The following is a 19,325-nucleotide window of genomic DNA, read 5'->3' on the forward strand; positions in this document are numbered from 1 at the left end:
AAAAAGGGCATCACCAGCAGAGAGAAAGAAGTCATTATCCCACTCTACTCAGTGCTGGTCAGGCCACACCTGGAGTACTGTGTACAGTTCTGGTCCCCGCTATACAAAAAGGACAGGCTGGAAGGGTTCCAGAGAAGGGCCCCAAGATAATGAAAGGATTGGGAAGCCTGCCGTACGAGGATAGGCTGGGAGAACTGGGTTTGTTCAGCCTTGAGAAAAGGAGGCTTAGAGGGGATCTCATCACCGTGTACCAGTACTTAAGGGGCAGCTACAAAGAAGGCGGAGACTCCCTTTTTACAAGGAGTCACATGGAGAGGACAAGGAGGAATGGACACAAGTTGCTCTTGGGGAGATTCCGATTGGACACCAGGGGGAAATTTTTCACAGTGAGGACAGTCACCCATTGGAATAATCTCCCCAGGGAAGTGGTTGACTCAGCCATGTTGGACACCTTCAAGATTCGGCTGGACAGGGTGCTGGGGCATCTTGTCTAGCCTGCACTCTTCCTGGAATGGTTGGACTAGATGATCCCTGAGGTCCCTTCCAACATGGGATTCTGTGATTCTGTGTGATTCTGCGATATGACTAGTATAAAGTATAGATACATAAATAATTCATCTAATTTCAATATGCAAGGTAAGCACACATTTCAGTACGAGATAAAAGTTTTCATCAAAGTAGAATGGAACCAGCAGCAGACTGAATAACTGAGGCATGCACATTAATTGCAACACAGCAGAATGCCTTAGCTGGAGAGGAAAATAAAACACAGAGCCAATTTTATTCACTACCTTTCCCTTAGGTGGAGGGGGAATGATTTGTTAGGCAGCATTTGAAACAAGAATGAAAATAACTATCACTGGGCAAATGAAAAGGACCCCCAAATGCCCACCATTTCACCTTCCTGAGTTCTTTCCTTTCCAAAGGAATTAGGAAAAATTTCAGGTAAGCAGAAATTATACTGATTTTACCCAAATTCCCTAGGCCCCCCGAATAGTTCTATATTGTGAGTTAGCAAATTCAGCACAAACAACCTAATGGGAAATGAAAAAGTTCCAAATACAGCAAGAATAATTGGCCTCTCATGACACACTTATTACAGAAATAAAACATTTTCAGAATCTATCAACCAAACCTCTGATTTCAAAACACTGGGACTCAGCAAAACCCTCATAATTTTGTTATACACAAGAGGGAAAAACATCAGCAAATCAAAATAAGTGTATCTTTTCCAGCAGTGTAATGGAGTATACTAGTTATTTTTATTTAGTAAAGACACTGTTCAGAATTATAGCAGCTTTTCCTGCTCAAGGTAAATTTTCTTTTCATGCCAAACTGAGAACGGGAACAAACACCCTCTGAGCTGGCTTTGACTAAAAGCTGTATAGTCATAACAAAACAAAGGAAATAAACAGAAAGAATAATAAAGGAGTTATATTTCCTGACCTCTGCCCCCCAGGCTCGGAAACCCTTTTCCAGCCGTAAAGCATTCAGAGCATATGTTCCAAAGTTGTCGATTCCCTCTTTTTGGCCAGCTTCCATGATTGCACTGTAAAGAGCTACAGAATCTTCTTTTCTGTGATAGAGTTCCCAGCCCAATTCACCTGTTACACAAACAAGATTAACGGTTAAGAACCACCAGGCGATTTATGCCTTAGATCTTAAGCAGTGGTACTATTGCTCTAATTTAAAGCGTTAACTGAAATCTGGGGGCAGAAATGATTGAAATAATTGAAAGAAAAAATCATGAGGCAAAGTCACAATGACAGATGAAGCTTAAGGGCATTATAAACAGATGATGACTTGGCAAGTGAACAACAAATGTAAATGAGTGCAAATAAGCATAAAACAAGTATATTGTATCATATTCAGTACAACAGAAATAGAAGGACTTCAGCTGCTTCAGAGTGATCTGAATTCATTCCATTGCAGTGGAGACAGATGTAAAAATACAAAAAATGGTAACTGAGAAAAATACTCAGCATTACAGCATTACATGTTCAAGGCACTTGACAAACACTAATATGCAGTAATCAAAAAACAATTCTTGACGTTGGTTTCGCAGCAAATACCACAGAGGTTATCAGAACTGGCCTTTTGTCCTGTAAAATAAATATTTACACTATAGGGTATTCTAGATTAAAAGGTCTTGGAGAACTCAGCACAGACTCTGACCAGATCACATTTGAAAAATCAATGTACTGCATTTCCTCACACATTTATATATAAAATGTGATGAACCTATTGCTTATGAAAACATGATGAGATTTATTTTTCAACATAATTTTAGTTACATTTATTTTATTTATTGCCTCTTTCCTTAAGAGTCTGTTTTCTCTATTGCTTACCTGTGTATGATATCCTAATGGCAGTAACAGCAATATCAGAAAGTTTCAAATGTCTAGACTGGAGAAACTTAAACGAATCATCACTCAGATGCTCACTTGTCAACTTCTGGAGGATCTGTCGGGCATATGGACCTGCTATACCGAGTACTCCCATCTCATCTGTCATGTTTTCTATTTTAACTTTATATCCACCTCTCATTACTTCCTCTTCTATCCACCTGCATGTAAAACACAACAGTGATGTTAATTTTTTAATGAAAAGTAACTGACTTAGATAAAGATTAAAAAGGAATAATTTTTGTTAGTGTTCAGCTTCCCAGCGGCTCCCAGTCCCACACTTTCTTAAAACCAATGGAAGTATGTGCTGCATTAGATAGTCAAATCTGTCACTGATGTTAAACAGTGTTTTTTGGTGAGATACTCGTATACAAGCATGGGCATCTGGGATACAGCCAGGAAAGGAGAGAATTTAAATGGGTGGAACAGTATTTTTAAGATAAGAGAAAGAAGTGATCTCATGGAACTGAACACAGATTTGCCTCTGGATCCAGAATGTGTTAGTTAGAAGTCAACATACAAAAGAGTAAGCAATAAACACAACGAGCATAAGAAATCTCAAAATAAATTCCTCTGTCAACTGAAATGTACAACCAGGCTTGTTCCTTCCTGAATACAGTATTAAAGCATTGGCAGGAAGTTCAGTTTTGAGTTTTGATTTAATGAAAAACATCAGCTGGGTATTGTCTTTCAGGAAGCTCACGAAATAAATGAAAGGAATATATCTAAAAATCTTACAAAGTACTACTTTGTTAAGCAGTGCTAAAAGATCTCAGGCATAGGGAAGTACCAAACAGGACTGCTGAAATTCTGTGGAATTAGGTCTGGTTCTGCCATTTGGTTCCTGAATGTGCCAATAGTCCTATTGATTCCCATGGGAATCTGTACTGTTATGAAACAGCACATTATTCATCGTCTGTTGCAGTAGCAAATTTCAGTCTGTGTTGATTCATTTTTAATAACTGATTTGTCAGCAATCTCCAGTAAGAAAAATTCTTTTTCTTAGTATGGGTCTACAGCCCCTTATAGCACTAGAAATGTCACTTCCAATGCTCATCTATGAAAAGCATCTTAATGAAGTCATCCTGCAACTGCTTCTACGTACTTTATTTCTGTTGTTTCGCTTTGTGACCCCAGAGCCTAAGCAGAAGACATTAGCACAGTATCAGGAAGACTGGGCTACCCATCTGTATTTGCCAGGTCAGTGCCTGTGGGGTCATCCATGTTTAAAGCCAATTTTTTTGTGTGTGTGTGTAAAAGAAAACACTAGAAAGGAACAACTGTGCTGTGGTCCATCATATCGTGCCAAACACAAAGAAGTTCAACAACAAAACAAGAACTACCTCCGTTAAAGTATATTACATAACTATCAGTAAATTCTCCATCTTTTTACACAACAATAATCCAATATGCAACTGTTTATACTTCAATATTCAACTCAGCCAAGTTTCTAAGAAACCAAAATCAGTAAATGAGTAGAATTCTCTTGAACCTAGCAAAAAGTTTGTTAAGTGGTAAAACTGAGTAAAGTTAGTAAAAAGGTTTCTATATTGATCAGACTGTATAGCACTGAGTAGTTACTGTATCAGAAATAAACTCACCTCAGATCATGGAGTTCTGACCCCGAGCCAGTTACAAGCATAAATTCTCCAGGATACAGTTGAGAAACCGTTAGCTCAGCGTAAACTTTTCCTCTTGGCGTTAACATATGGCTTATATTTGTGGAACCCACCTACAAAATAAAACTTGCTATCACTAAGAATGCAAAATAAAGCCTTTGAATTCTTAAGCATTATGAAATATATGGAAATATATCTTTAGTTGAAAGAACATTTTTATGCATGTTTCGCTATGGCATAATAGGAGCAGACAGATACACAATTGGCCAAGCTTAAGCTTTACACTGGAAATTTCCCATTTTTCTTCATAGAAAATTTTGAAATTTTTGAAATGAGATATATCAAAATCTTTATAAATATCTGTTAACTGTGTATTACACAAGGTGTTCTTAAGCTACATTTGATTTAAGAATGCATTTTCAATGAAAATCCAATCAATTTTAGTTTGTTCCCTGATCATCAGAATAAAAAATTCTACACATTATTGACATAAATATTCTTTTTCAATCATGTGAATAAGGCTTTCAGATCCCAAAAGGATAATATTACTTTGCCCCTTTAAAGAAAGAAATACCGAGCTGGCTTGTGCTTTTGTGACCCTGATTTATGTATGCTGACTATGAATTTACCTCCGCACATTTGGATCAGGTTCTGTGTAGAAATGATGTTTAGAGGTAAAATTTCAAATGACAGTTACTTAGCTGTGACCATAAAACAGACACGTTCATACAGATATCTTCCATAGAAACAGAAATATGAATGTGCTATAGCTGTTGTGCTGGTCTGATTCCAGAGGCAGAATTTAATGTCTCTTATTTTATTCTGCTTTCACAAGCATCTTGTCAATCACCCAGTCAGTGCCCATATTCCAGACAATTAATGGAAAAAAGGAAAATATTGCAGATATTTACATTCTTATGCAAGGTCATATTACATTAATATAGTTACTGGCATATTACAGGCACATAACTGAATTTTCAGGACCTGATGGTAGCCACACTCAGCCTGGTTGTGATACATGTTTATCTACGGTAACTTCACTGAATTATTTTATGACCCAGACAAACATGAGTGGTACCAGAAATCAGACATCTTAAATAATCAACTGTTGTGAATGCTGGATTTTTAAGTGGACTCATAAACTGTTCATTTTATTTTGCCATCTGCCTTTCTTTTTCCCCTTAGTGACACTGATTAAATTCCATTGAAATAATTCATTTTGTTCCCATAATTTCCTGTTTAATCTTGCTTTCCTCCCACACCACATATTCAGTAAGTGTTATCCATGCCCGCTGATGACAAAGTTGCCCCACCTCTACCCCAAGATAGAAAGAAGGCAAACTTAATCTATATTGCTATCACAAAAATGATACAGTAAAAAAAAATATGACTATGTGGCAATTCAGGTCCTTCTTTCTCCTAAACATATAGGATACCATTCTTGTGTACAGCCTTCCCATTCAGAGTCAGTTGGCTCTGACCTCTGAAAGAAAGTTCTCTACCTTCGTAACTACAGTCTTAGTGTACCTACTGTTTCTCAATACTTCCTCCCTCTGGTGTCTGAAGCACCTAAAACCATCACCTACAGCAAAAACTTAAATTGTGTGCTGAAATGAGCAAAATTCATGGCTGTAGCACTTTGGAAAGGAACAACCTGCTTGCTGGAAGTACATCTGTGAAGTTGAAAACACTAGAGGAGAGTGGTTGACAAAGCAGAAAGATACAGGGACTTAAGGAGCACTACCATAAACTGAGACTGATGAATAAGAAACCTGGGGCAGCTTGTCATGGCATGCCATTTTTGAAAACAGGGTCATGTTCTGAGGATCTGTGAGCAGCCACACTTGTGGAGAAAGGACAAGTGTGAGCTGAAACCTGAACACTGTGAATATTTGCAACCCTGCCTGCTTCAGGCAACGAGCTGTAAAAGAGAGTCAGTACGAGGGGTGTGGAACATAAGCATGGGTTACATTTTAAAAAAACCAAACCAACAAACAATAAAAAAAAAAAAACCAACAAAACTGTTCTCTTGGGCATCCAGGATGAATACTACATCCAGCTATGGTCAGGCAAGAGCACCTTCCACTGCTCTTCTCTGCTGCCACAGTACAACGCAGTTTTAGGCAGGAAGCTGCCAAGCTATTCTAGTACTTCTGTAAAAGAACTCCAGGTGAGATCTACTTGGGCTTCTTTAAACAAAGATTTGAAACCCAGAAGGTTCCATGTTTCAAGAAAACACTTTTTTACTGTAAAGATGACTGAGCACAGGAACAGGTTGCCCAGAGAGCTGGTGGAATATCCACCTTTGGAGACATTTAAAAGCCATCTGGACATAGTCCTAGGCAATAAGCTGCAGGTGACCTGTTTGAACAGGGTGTTGGTCAAGGTGACCTCCAGAAGTCCCTTCCAACTTCAGCCATTCTATGATTCAATGAATTGTGCCAAAAGGTATATCTACATGGTGCTACTCTAGTATAAACTCCACTGGCTGTGCTCTTAACTGAGCGAAATACATTTCTTGACACAGCAATTTCTCCAAAGGATCCAAGTATTTGGTATCTGAAAGATATGGCAATAACATTATGCTTCATTTTCCATTTCTGAAACAGATCTTGTTTGTCTAAATCCTACATCAAAACAGTTATCACTGTCCCTTTTACCTTTGGAACAACATTTGCAAAGAGATGATCCAGCAGCTTAACAGAATCTGTGCCTTTTACTTTAAACTTGCCAAATGGTGACAGGTCAATCACACCGACTTTTTCCATAACCTGTTTATACTCACGACCCACAGGGTCAAACCAATTTGTGCGCCGAAAACTGGGTCTGAAACAGAGCATTTACACACATAAAACACAATTTGGAAATTTTGTGCTCTTTTCAGTGAAACATAGCGTTCAGTTTCTTCAGTTTAATACTTACTCAAAACAGAAAGTCTTTCCTAACTGTTTGGTAGCTTACCCAATATTTTCCTTGATCTAACATAGCTTAATTATTACAATTCTTTAATGACAGAGCAAGATATGGGTTGATATTTTATCAGCCATTTTGTATAAGGAACTATGAACTGTTCAAATGTTAGAAGTAGTAGTAATCTGTCGTGTACATTTACAGCATATTTTGTTGCTGAATCATTTATTTGAGCCTGATGTGTCAAAGCCTTTATTTCTGAACAGCAGAGTGTATCTCTTTATTCCTTTATGAGCCTTACTTATATTGGGACTCCAGTATCCCTGTGGAAAACATTTATTTGCTGGATGCTCCCCGATGCAAGGAGGTAACTAGGTAGGCAGGCACAAAAAAAAAAAAAAAAACAAACAAAAGGGAGAATCGGGCTTCTCCTTTCCTGAGAATTATACAGAGGGGAATCAGCTTTTTCACGAAAACATTTTACTGTGCTGCTGACCAAATAATAAGAAAGTAAGAAAAATACAAATTTATAATGAACAAACTGTTCTCTAATGTTCTCCTTGAGCTAGGCTGTTCCCTGACACCCCACACCTAGACGAGTTACAGGATACTTCGATGTGTGTTTTGAAATGTCTGCATTATCAGAATGAAATGGATTCTAAACTATAGAAAAAACAATGGAAGATATACCTAATAGATACCTCTAGCTGAAATGAATGTCAAATGTATGCTTCTTATTAAATTTAACTCAGCTAGCCCTAGTTGTCATGACAATTTATCAGGGGGTGAGGGGGAAGGTAATCTTTTATTTACTTGTATCCAGTCTCATCTCCAGGCTTGTAGAACCAATGAGGTTGCTCCCATCCTGCGTGAAAGCCCATTGAACATTTTGATTTCAGCAAATCATACAGACCACTGGTTCTCTCTGTTGGTCTCCCAGCAAATCTTTCTTCTTTAGGGTAGCCAACTAGAGGGGAGAAAAAAAACCAAACCAAAAACCATGGCATACTAAATACTGTACATCACCAAGATAGAATATATATTAATACACATATATAAACAGAGAAATCTAGAGGCAGGCTGTGTTGGAATCAATTTTCAGGATATAAATATATTTTTAAAAATACCTTCTTACCAATGTTATTAAAACCGTAAGATTCTCTTGCTTTTGCTGCTGTGTATTCTGTGGTGGTCCACTTTCCATACCGGTTAGGATCTAATTCTATCAGGTCAAATGGTGGTTCCCCCTCAAGGATCCAGTCACTGAGGTACTTTCCTATGCCACCAGCATGTATAATACCGTACCTTAAAAACAGGAAAAAGTCCTGTAGTGCCAAGCCTTTTTTCTTGTTTGTTTTTTAAAAATCACTACTAGCATATACTACTAATACACTCCCTAAAGTAATCTAAAATTTTCTGAGGGTTTTGTTTGTTTGTTTGTTCTATTTTGCCTTGCTTTGCAAGATTACATGATTTATCGACAGATATTTCTACCACCCCACTGTCAGCAGTGAAACTCCATTGCTAACGTAGAGCATTTGCAGTATTTGAGATTACAGCAAACTCCTCCTTTCTCTAAAGTTCAGAATTTAACAAGCTTTTCCAGGGACATTAGAACTCTTCCACAACTACTACTAAAGAAAGTCTCAAACTTCTGATACCCATTAAATACATTTTCTAGTAATAGAATACCTCTTCTTTTTCAATCAGATTTGGTTAAATGAGGCTTAGATTTGAAAATGAGACTGAGACATTGTAGAAGCTACAGTGAATATTTACATTACAGCGACAAGAGCAACAGCAGCAAAAGTCAGGAGACAACACTACCGAGACAGCTTTAAAGAATCAGGAAATGTAGAGGAACTGCAGATGAAACTAGACTTGCTTGCAGTGGTGCCAGAGTTGAAAGCGGCTTTTTCTCACCTGATTTACCTTCTCTATTTGCTACTACAACTACAGAGAGAACTGGTTCCAGAAAGCTTATGCTAGCAAAATAAACATGTAAAAATTTTATGCGACCAGTCTGTAGCAAAAGCCTGTCCTGTTTCTGCATTAATGAGTGCGTGAAGGATCAGGCTGTAGAGCACATCTTTTGTTAGAAACCTGCGTTAAAGGAACCACACCACACAGCAGAGGTAGATGCTCAAAAGTTATGATGTGGTAGATGTAAGGTTTCCTTACATAAACATTTTGTACATAATTCTAACTTTCAAAATGCTTGAAATCCATAGGGAAAAAGCTGTGTGTGAGATGTGCTCCAGTGAGGTAGCTGAACTGGACAACTAGGGACAAGGATCTTTGTTCTGCTGCAATATGTGTATGTTGCTACTCAGTCTACATATGACTAAACAGCACTACATAATTCTGAATTACAAGCACCTCAGATTTGACACCAAAACATTTAATGACAATTATTAATATTGATTGATTTAAAACTTTTTATTCTAATACCTCTGTGAATTAATTTGCCGTATCTAAAATAAAAGTGTCAAAACAGCCTCCCATCTAAGGAAGATGTGAAAATAAATTCTTAGTTATTTGTGAAATGCTCTATTGAGCACAAAAGAAAAATCCTTGAAGAAACAGTAAACCTGTCCACAACCAAGTTTAGATTAGCATGCAGCAATTAAAATCACAGACACTTAACACTGAATAGTGAAGCTACAACAAAGTTTAATTGCTGTTCATCATGCATTCATGAATTCTACAGCCCCACTTTAGCAGACAAGTATCTCGTGGGGGAAAAAAAGGATGTAATAATTTAATTCTAATGCATATGCATAAGAAGAATGAATTCAGATTACACAGACAACTTAGTTCTGGCACTTCCTAACTGTACAATCCTTGACTTCGTAATATTCATGAGATTACTTTTATATAGTGGGATTTTATCTATAAGTTATTTACTTATTTAAATAAAACAGAAATATCAAACAGTTGAGTACATGAAATAATTCTGACAAACACGCTCCTTTAGGGTGTTCAGCATAAATATTGAGATTCTCAGCACAAGCTTGTATCACTGCAGATGACGGAGTAAGGATGAGGGCTTGTAAATTTCCACACTGCAAGTACTACAGAAGAGCTAGTCATTGCTGGAGTTAATTTAATTAAGCAACTCTTAGTTATTCATGGGTATAAGTTTTATGACCATGGCACCAGTACCTTCAAGAACAGCTCCAGTAGAACTTCTAGACAGCTTAAGTCTCCTTGGACCATTCACTGGAGCCAAAAGCTCAGGGGAACACAGCACAGAGACCATTGCATGACTGTGGGTGGCAATAGACCAATTACAATGAAGTTTTTACCCTGGTGGCAAGGTAACCCTGGGGTCAAGACAGCCCTGCGATGAGGAGTTGCTTCTACATGTAGAGCACAGCATGTTGGCTGGCTGGTCTTTGCACTCTGTAGAGCTTTGCTTCACTGATTCTGTGCAGTCAGTTGATTTTGGTGCTCCTAGCTGGGCCTACATTATCAGAGGTTTTAAGTTATGCAGGGTGCCCAAATCCCTTACTGCCACAGATAATGGGGAGCTGATCATATTAATATAGCAATGCAGTTCTGCTACACAAGAATGAAACACATACCTTGCAGGGTCTCAGTCTTCCAATGAGGATTTAGAGAAAATTTCCTTAATGAACACAAACTGCCCTTCTCTGTTTTTCTTCGCTCCTTCCAATTCCTGCCAGATTATCTTCCCCAATATCCCTGTCTTATTCTTGTGTCTTACTCATTTATTTGTCCTTGCTCCTCACTGATTTTCAACTAATTCCACTCCTTTTTCCTAGGAAATCTGAGTCCTTGCATACCATGGTCCCTTTTCTAGTGTCTCTATCCCAGGTTTAGGCATTTGCCTATCCCATTTCTACAGGAAAGCTCCTGTTCAGTCTCTGTCTGTGGAATACTACTATAGATAGAATGCAGGAATCTTAGTGCAAGATTTAGTGAGTCTCTATTAAGTGTGTATGAGCTGTAATATTTATAAAAGCTTGTGAATGGGCCTCATGGATAGATTTTGTGAAGAATGGCAGAAGGGCACATCTTTAGGAGAAAGGTGGCTTCTGCCAAAGGTGAAGATTTTCAGAAAATAGGGAAATTACAGGTTTTCAAAAGAAAGACTGCACCCCAAAAACCTTAACACAGCAAAACAACATACCTTCCAAAAATCTCATTCTTTGGAATGGTTACACTGCTTTGATTTAAACTGTTCTAAATAAAATTCTAGTCTAATCTTGTCAACACTTTCAAAGTTATAAGTAACTGAAAACAGTCTTAAATTGGAAGCATTGAGCAACCTTAATAATAAACAGTGCTACAAGCTCTGCTAAATATACTTAACTTCTTTGCACGTTAAAGTGCCTAGCAAGCTGCTAATTTTAGATTATAAAAACCCTCTAAACTAACTGCACTAAGTACTCTGTTACAATGTCCCTGCTAGTTGACTATGAGATAAGGATTTGCTAATGCACACAAAAAGTTACAACACTGTTAGAAATACTGCAGTGACCCAGAGGTGTAGAACAGAGAGTCAAAAGTCCCTGAAAAGCAGACAAAGCAATCCAATGACAGCAACACAATTGCGACCTGTGTCTAAATGTTTAGAGATTAATCAAATTCCTGAAATAAGTAAGTTCTTTAAAGGAACTTAAACATGTAACACTGGTCTTCAGTTATTCCTATATGGAACTTTGATTCTGCTCCCAAATGACACCAAAGAAGGAAAACAGGCTCCAAAGTCTGGTAGCACAGTAATGAACTTAAACAGTCCTTTTTGGGAACAAGGACTAGGCAAACCACTTTTGTAACTATAAGTTCTGCAAATGTTACTAAAAGATAACAATATTTTTTTTAAAATCCAAGCGGCAAAGGTGAATACCTTTCACAATGAATCATTGCAAAATTACCAAACCTTTTTATTTTGAGGGACTCGGAAAGCATGTTAGTGGTACTTCTTTATCTTATGATCTAAGGGTTTGTTTGGTTTGGACTGAAAGAAAACTGGAAAAAGCTGAGCTGGATTTTGAACAGCAAGTTAGGCAATTAGAAAAACAATTTAAACAGAACATGTTCAATAACATGTGCCTGGAATTGTATTCATTTCATTCTATCCATTTTTAATCAATGGTCAGACTAAGACAATTAAAGAGAACTCAGTAAGAGTTTTACCACTGACTTCAGTGGGACAAGAGTATATAAGATATGTCACGTTCCAAAAAAACCCCCCAAAAAATGTAGTAAGCAGGAGATAATAAATTACACCAGTAAAATATCCATTCCTATTGGGACACTGCCCTCATTTGCTTTTCTCCAACATCCAGCAACATTATTTCTCAGCTCAGCCTTCAACACTCAGAACCATTACTATGTTCATAACCCTAGAGCAGTCCATCACCCAGTATGCTGGCAGTACCAGCTGCTTAGTATGCCTTCCACTCTTCACCTGTAAGATAATTCCTCATATTAGAAGTTCTCCCTCTACCAATCATCCTACCTGTAATTTCAGTGACACTGGTTTCTGCATAGGCCAAACAATAGTTGAACACAATGTAATTCAAAGTGATACATAAAATGAATCTGAAAGTGTATTGTAAAGCCCAGCACTTCTATGACTTTAACTTGCTGCACAGACAGTACCAAGTACTACCCATTTCTTGCTGCTTCATAAAGTGTCAAAGATATTGGCCTCCAGAATAAAAGGAGGAAACAAATAGAAAAAATAGTGAGAGTTATGAAGAAGTAAGCAAGAGCTTGCATTATGTAGGTAGTGGTAATTAAGACTATTTCCAATTACATTTTGCATACATGCAAAATACATGCAAAACAGCCCCAAACCCATAAAATTTTGCAAAGCTTGAGCTGAGTGTCATTTTAAAATTATGACAGACAAAAGTTGTCATGACGAATTTACTCACCCAAAACCAATAGCTACCCAGTAATTTCTGACACCCTGATGTGGTCCCACCATAGGAAGAATGTCTGGAGAATAGGTGATAGGACCCGCAATTGTGTTTACGATGTCTGCATTTTTCAGAACTGGGACCATTTCCATGGCAGCCTCAATATGCTCCATTATTCTGTCTAAATCAGACTCAAAAAGTTCTTTTCCAAAACCTGCACAAACATTTGACTCTCATTAGATGCTTAATTACACTGAAAATACTTACGTTTTAAATAGAGTTATACAACCTACATATATAAGAGTTATATGGAATTAATCAGTGAGTATGTTCAAGCCTTTGCCACCCAACACACAAAAATGGTATGCACAAATCCCTAGTAACCTGAAGGATCAAGTTTATTGTCACTGCAGTTACACTGTCCTTTATACATATTTGTTTAACCCTAAGGTCATGCAAATTCAACAATGAAGGAGAAAGGAAGTGGAGAAACACAGAAACTTCCTTCTGTGTTAATAAGACCCACTTATTTTTCTCAATATGCAACAATTTGGGGAGGGGAAGAAAGGTATTGCCTGTGTCAGCCTATGATTTCCATGGTGTTTAGTGAATTCCTGGATATACTTCAGCCATCAGTGTGGGCTCTAAGCATTACTGAAGGCCACTCTGAAGAGGGACTTGACATTACTGGAGACAATAAGTTTGGGAAGCTGTCACAGTGCAATCCAAAGGCCAACAATGCTGATTGTTCTTCCTTAGGAAACACGTGTTTTTTTAAAACACCAACCTTATTGACTGAATATAACTTTCTGTCTAGAAGTGAATGGAAATCTGGAACCTAGATATAACAGTAATCTTTTTTTAATAAGCAGCTGTATGCCATTGTCGGGATGTTTTGTACAAAAATTCTATACAAATCTACAGCTCTCTTGCACTTGTATCTGAGTTCAGCATTTTGTCTAAGACATTCCTTTGCTACTCCTGAATTCCTATTTGACAACCACATTATCTCTGGGAACAGCAAAAATCCAAAGCCCCTGTCAGTATGCTGGAAAGAACTGTAGCTTAGAAAGATTCCTATTCTGTTGCACTAGGCTACATAACACAGATTTGGTGACCGCACCTAATCACAACACACAGGCACCTGTTCAGAGAGCAAGATAAGATTATGTTGTAGATGTGTACTGTGTGTCTATTTCAAGTCAGATTTTTTATGTTACGTATTTTCCTCTATTCACTCTTATCGTTAGAGTTCCATTCGTTGGAAGAAAGTTTCTGCATTACAATCACACATAGCAAATGTTTTCTATTTGCCACCCCATAAGGCAGCATGGCATGCTGGGATTTATACACATTAAAACATGTGCTAGTGCTTATCAAGTTTAAAGATTTCATGTTCTTAATTACCTGGTGGGACTCCATTTGTTACCCATGAATCCTGCAGCTTCATCTTCTCCTCACTTTCATATGGACCAAATAAAAGACCATCCCTTTCTTGCCTTAGATAATATGATCCTTCTAAGTCACGAATCACAGGCAATTCTGTATTTAGGGCTTTTACTTCAGGGATACTTGATGTCACAACATATTGATGATGAACTGGAATGAGAGGGTGCTGCAAGCCAATCATCTTGCCTATTTCACGGGCCCAGAAGCCTAGAGAAGATTAAAAACAAAACAGAAGTATTCAGAGACTAATTTCAATGAATGGAAAATAACAGTAAAGCAATGCACTTTATAGAACTGAATTTTTTTCCATACTTTCATTTTCAAATTATTTTTCATATTATCAAGGATAATTTTCTCTCTATAATTCCATGTCCTTGTTCCTGATTGTACTGCCATATATTATTCTAGTATACAGTTATTAAAAAATAATTGGAAAAATACAAATTAGAATCATAGAATTATTATGATCAGAAAAGACCTCTAAGATCATCAGGTCCAACCATCAACCCAACACCCCCAGGCCTCCACTAAACCATGTCGCGAAGTGCCACACCTACATGTTTTTTGAACACCTCCAGGGATGGAGACTCAACCACTTCCCTGGGCAGCCTGTTCCAATGCTTGACCATCCTTTCCATGAAGAAATTTGTCATATTATCCAGTTTAAATCTGCCCTGGCACAGCTTGAAGCTCTTTCCTCTGTCCTATTGCTACTTGAGAAAAGGGACCAAACCCCACATTGCTACAACCTCCTTTCAGGTAGTTGTAGAGAGCGATAAAGTCTCCCCTCAGCCTCCTTTTCTCCAGGCTAAACAACCTCAGTTCCCTCAGCCGCTCCTCATAACACACATGCTCTAGACCCTTCACCAGCTTCATTGCCCTTGTCTGGACACATGGCATTAACTCAATGTCGTTCTTGTAGTGAGGGGCCCAAAACTGTACACAGTATTTGAGGTGTAGCCTCATCAGTGCCAACTACGGGGCACGATCACTTCCCTAGTGCTGTTGGCCACACTATTCCGGACACAAGTCAGGATGCTGCTGGCCTTCTTGGCTACCTGGGTTTCTAAAAGTTCAGAAGAGAGCTTAACTAACAGTCCTACAAACTCCACAGTTCATTTCAGTAAAGTACATCTGCAATGCAGTCTTAGCAAAGTCAGAGATACTTATAAATCAGACTAAATTAGCTCACACTACAGGTGTTAACCTAGCCTCTTACTACCAACCAAATGATCTAATGTTTTCCCAAGACAATAGTCAAGTCCTAACACCCCAAAAGAGCAAAGCAGTACTTCCAGACAGCTAACATAAAGAATTTAAGTTTCTCTCCTCTTTCACATGCACAACGTGGCTCATACTAATTCTGTCTCTCATGCAGCAATCAGTTCATGATGATGTTCATATTGGTAAGTCATCAGTATGCTCTTCCACCGTTGTCCAATTAAAAGTTCTGAAACAGACCATGACCAGAAAAAGCAAACAACAATTCTCCTGCCCTTGGAGCCTATACAGGCCCTTCATGTATACTACTAGGCGTAAGTTAAAGAAGACCTAATTATTCTCTGTTAAGGTCTCTCCAGACTAGCTGTTTCCAGCTGGTAAGACGTATTCACTTAGTGAGATCCATGTGTCAAAGTCAAGGAGTGGAAGCCACCTAACTGCCAAACCTACTAGTTTGGGGTAGGCATCATGGTCACATCCACTGTGAGGCTGGAATACATAGACACAGGAATCAGTCAGATATAATTGACTGGGATAGCAGCTGCTCTGAGAAGCCTGGAATATCCTTCAACCCCACTCTCCTGATTCTTTGGATCAAGGAGTGGAGGTCTCAGAAGTGGGAATGCAGGGGGAAAATCCAACAAAGCAGGAGTTCCAGGGAAGTCTAGGAGTGAGGGCTGGGGGAAGGTGAAATGGAAGAGGAAGACGAGGTAGCAGGGCTTTCCAAATAAAAGGCTACATGTTATATGGCACCCAGGAAAAGAAGGCAGGTCAGCCTGGTTCCTGTGTAACCAGCTGATTCCAAACTGTTTATGAAAAACTACTTCTAGAGAGACTCGCTACCTAACACAGCTGCCCCTTCTCCTGGGACATACACTCAATGATGTCCACCTTAACATACAAGTTTTCTTCCTTTTTGCTCTTTACTTGTTTTACCAAGATGCTCCTACCTCTCTCTTCAATTCCAGTCTCTCCAAGATCTAGCCAAAATTTAGTTCTATGGGCCCTGAGGACACTTTAATGATCCTGAGCAGCCTCACTGGGACTTCTACACACACCCCTGCCTATGCGCCCAGGAGCTGCATTTCAGGTAAGCTCAGGGCCTTCAGAACCTGTCTGAGCTGGATTGATTGATTGATTGTAGGTGTGCCTGTTTACAGCTCTGTCACAACCATGCCCGTGCCTGGCCATGGACCTCATTGATCCAGACCCTGATCCGTGGACTACTTCCCAGTCTGAGTTCAGCCCAGTCTCGCCTCTGTCGTCCTGTCTGTTGATCACTGGGCAGCATCTGACCCTTGTTACTGTCACTGACCTGTTCCTGACCTGTGGATTGAGTTCTTGGCTTGGCCTCAGTCTAGCTTCATCACTATGGCTCTGCCTGTGCCTTTTCCCCACAAACCTGTCTGGATGCCTGGACATCTTGACTGTAGGCTGACCCAGCTGCTGGTCCTGGGCCTGGCCTGCTCTGTCCCTTGTGCCTTCTAAGAGGCAGCCCTTGCTGACTCGGCCCCTGACCTGCCAGCCTTGTTACCATGCTTGGCTCCCTGTCCCACAGGGAGCAGACGGTCTGCACTGCTTGGTGACATTAACTTGGGAACACGTCCTCTCATCTCTGGCATGGCTTAATGCCAGAGCAATTAGGAAAGTTGAGTTGGGCTGTGCTGGCCTTGTGCCATTCCCCCATGCCAAGACAGCTGTCAATCTCTTATTTAATATTGCAAACCAGCCTCAAGGTCTAACACCCATAGTTTTTAACAATGCAAATTTTCTGAGGAAAATGTTTTCTGTGGTGACTCACTTGACAATTGCTGACAGGCAGGTAAAGCAAGGGAGTGGGAAATCCAGAATGACAGTAGAGAGGTCTGTTCAGTTAAAAGCCCCTGCCCAGTAAATACTAAAACCAGTGTCTGTTGTTCTGCATTAACCATATGTAAGAATTTTGCTTCTTAATGGCATCCTCACCACTTGGAGGAGCCTCACTGACAGAACGCTTGCTAAGTCAGTTAAATTAACTCACGTCATAGTCATACAGTCATAGCCAAAACACCCTTTAAGGTTTATGTATAAGTATATATATGTGTGTATATATATATATATAGTATATATATATGTGTAAGTATATATGTATAAGTATAAACCTTAAGGTTTATACTGGTTTATGCTCCCTTATACAAAAAGAGGAAAAGAAAAAAATCTAATAAATTTTAATTGCAAGGGTTTCCTCTGTTATACATGACAAATACAAATGTGGATTTAAGCAGAGGCTAGCAATCTTCAGGGAACTTCTTTTTATTTGGGCATTGCCATGTCACCTACAAAGAAAACTACTTTAAGGTAAGGGCAGCTAATGATCCATAATGGAGAAAGAAAAGTGAAATAGCAGAAAATTCCATCTCTAGTATGATGCACTGTTTTCCTGCCAAAATTTCTTGGACTTAAAGAGATATTAAAAAAAGAATGCTTTGGGAATATGCCTCTAATAAATTCACTATTTTGCTTACTCGTTAAAACAGAATGAGTGGGAAAATATAGAGAGCAAATATATTCAAGGTCCCCAAAGAAAATAAAAATGGTAGACATGGTAGACTTAATTTTAGGTCTTTTAAACTTTGTTTCTTTCAAAATAATATTAAATTTCTTAGCCATTAAGTTTGTGGAAGTACAAACACAGCTGATTTTAAATTGCTTTTGAATTAAAAGAAAATAGTTTTGGTTTGCTCAAAATAAAATTCTAAATATTGTACTTCTAAAAAAATCACAATTTTGATAAATGCTTATTTAATTGCTTAGAATAACAAGAGCTGACATTTACTAAGTGAAAACTATTACAGTTTTCATTTTTTAATAGCAAAAGCTATTACAAACACAAAAATGGTAAAAGAAATAGTATGTTTTCTGAAATAAAATTCCACCTGGAAGCAGATGTCAAGTCCTATCACACATAGTAGAGATAACGAAGGCATAAATTATGTCTCAAGGACATTTTTGAAGATTAAATTGTAGCGATTGCAAACATCTGATGCTGAAATATTTAGTGGTGGTAGTACTTAGCATATGTGTTGAACTATGTAATCTGACTATCTCTTCTTTTTAAAAAAGACAAAATCTTCCATCACTATGTATGTATAAATGGTTGTATATACAATGTCTACATGTCTGCAAATGTGTGCTTATATACATACATGCATACTTTATATAAAAACTAAATTAACTGTTTTTGCAGACTTTAATCAAACATTCCATTATAAATAGGCTGCAAACCACTTCAGTAGGCTCAATACCAGTTAGTTCATGTCAGGGATTATTAGGCATCTGCTGTCTTCCAAAATGGAAATCGCACATAAGGAGCAGCTAAATATTGGTTGAAACTAGTTTGTTCCAGTTCCACAGCAGATGTCCATTGGGGGTTGGGAGGGGAGAGAGAATGTAGAGAGCCTTCTGATACATTTTCCTCCGCTTCTGTTGCAACACGAGCCTAAAGTATGAGCTCTGAATTATACCAGTCATGATTGGTAGTGGAATGAGGCAAGGCGGAGAAGAAAAATGAATGTTAGCTAAGAGAGCATTTATAAAACATATGTGTTACACAGTATTGATTTCACATTCTTAGCCACAATGTTAAGCAATATGTGCTCCAGATGTTCATTTTCACGGAATAGTTAACTACACAAGAGACTTAACTACATATATTGGTGGTTTAATAACTTATTAAATTAAAAAAAACCCTGAAAATTTCCCAAGGGCGCATTCTGATTTTTGCAAATAAACTTTGAAAAGCATGTACTAGAAAACTCTGCCTAATGTCAACTTGATACATAAGC

General features: G+C 38.4%; 1 protein-coding gene across 1 annotated transcript in view; it reads right to left on the reverse strand.

The window, feature by feature from the left end:
- DMGDH (dimethylglycine dehydrogenase) overlaps window positions 1-19,325 on the reverse strand; it is a 49,624-nt gene that overhangs the window by 16,493 nt on the left and 13,806 nt on the right. Inside the window, exons 6-13 of the mRNA XM_075079343.1 lie at window positions 14,239-14,487; window positions 12,847-13,045; window positions 8,070-8,239; window positions 7,748-7,901; window positions 6,685-6,850; window positions 4,007-4,137; window positions 2,349-2,566; window positions 1,447-1,604 (exon numbers count right to left, since the gene is read on the reverse strand). Of these exons, the coding sequence (XP_074935444.1) occupies window positions 1,447-1,604; window positions 2,349-2,566; window positions 4,007-4,137; window positions 6,685-6,850; window positions 7,748-7,901; window positions 8,070-8,239; window positions 12,847-13,045; window positions 14,239-14,487 (1,445 nt within the window). The remainder of the gene's footprint in view (window positions 1-1,446; window positions 1,605-2,348; window positions 2,567-4,006; window positions 4,138-6,684; window positions 6,851-7,747; window positions 7,902-8,069; window positions 8,240-12,846; window positions 13,046-14,238; window positions 14,488-19,325) is intronic.

Source organism: Phalacrocorax aristotelis, chromosome Z (genome assembly GCF_949628215.1).
Source record: "Phalacrocorax aristotelis chromosome Z, bGulAri2.1, whole genome shotgun sequence".
Classification (NCBI taxonomy): domain Eukaryota; kingdom Metazoa; phylum Chordata; class Aves; order Suliformes; family Phalacrocoracidae; genus Phalacrocorax; species Phalacrocorax aristotelis.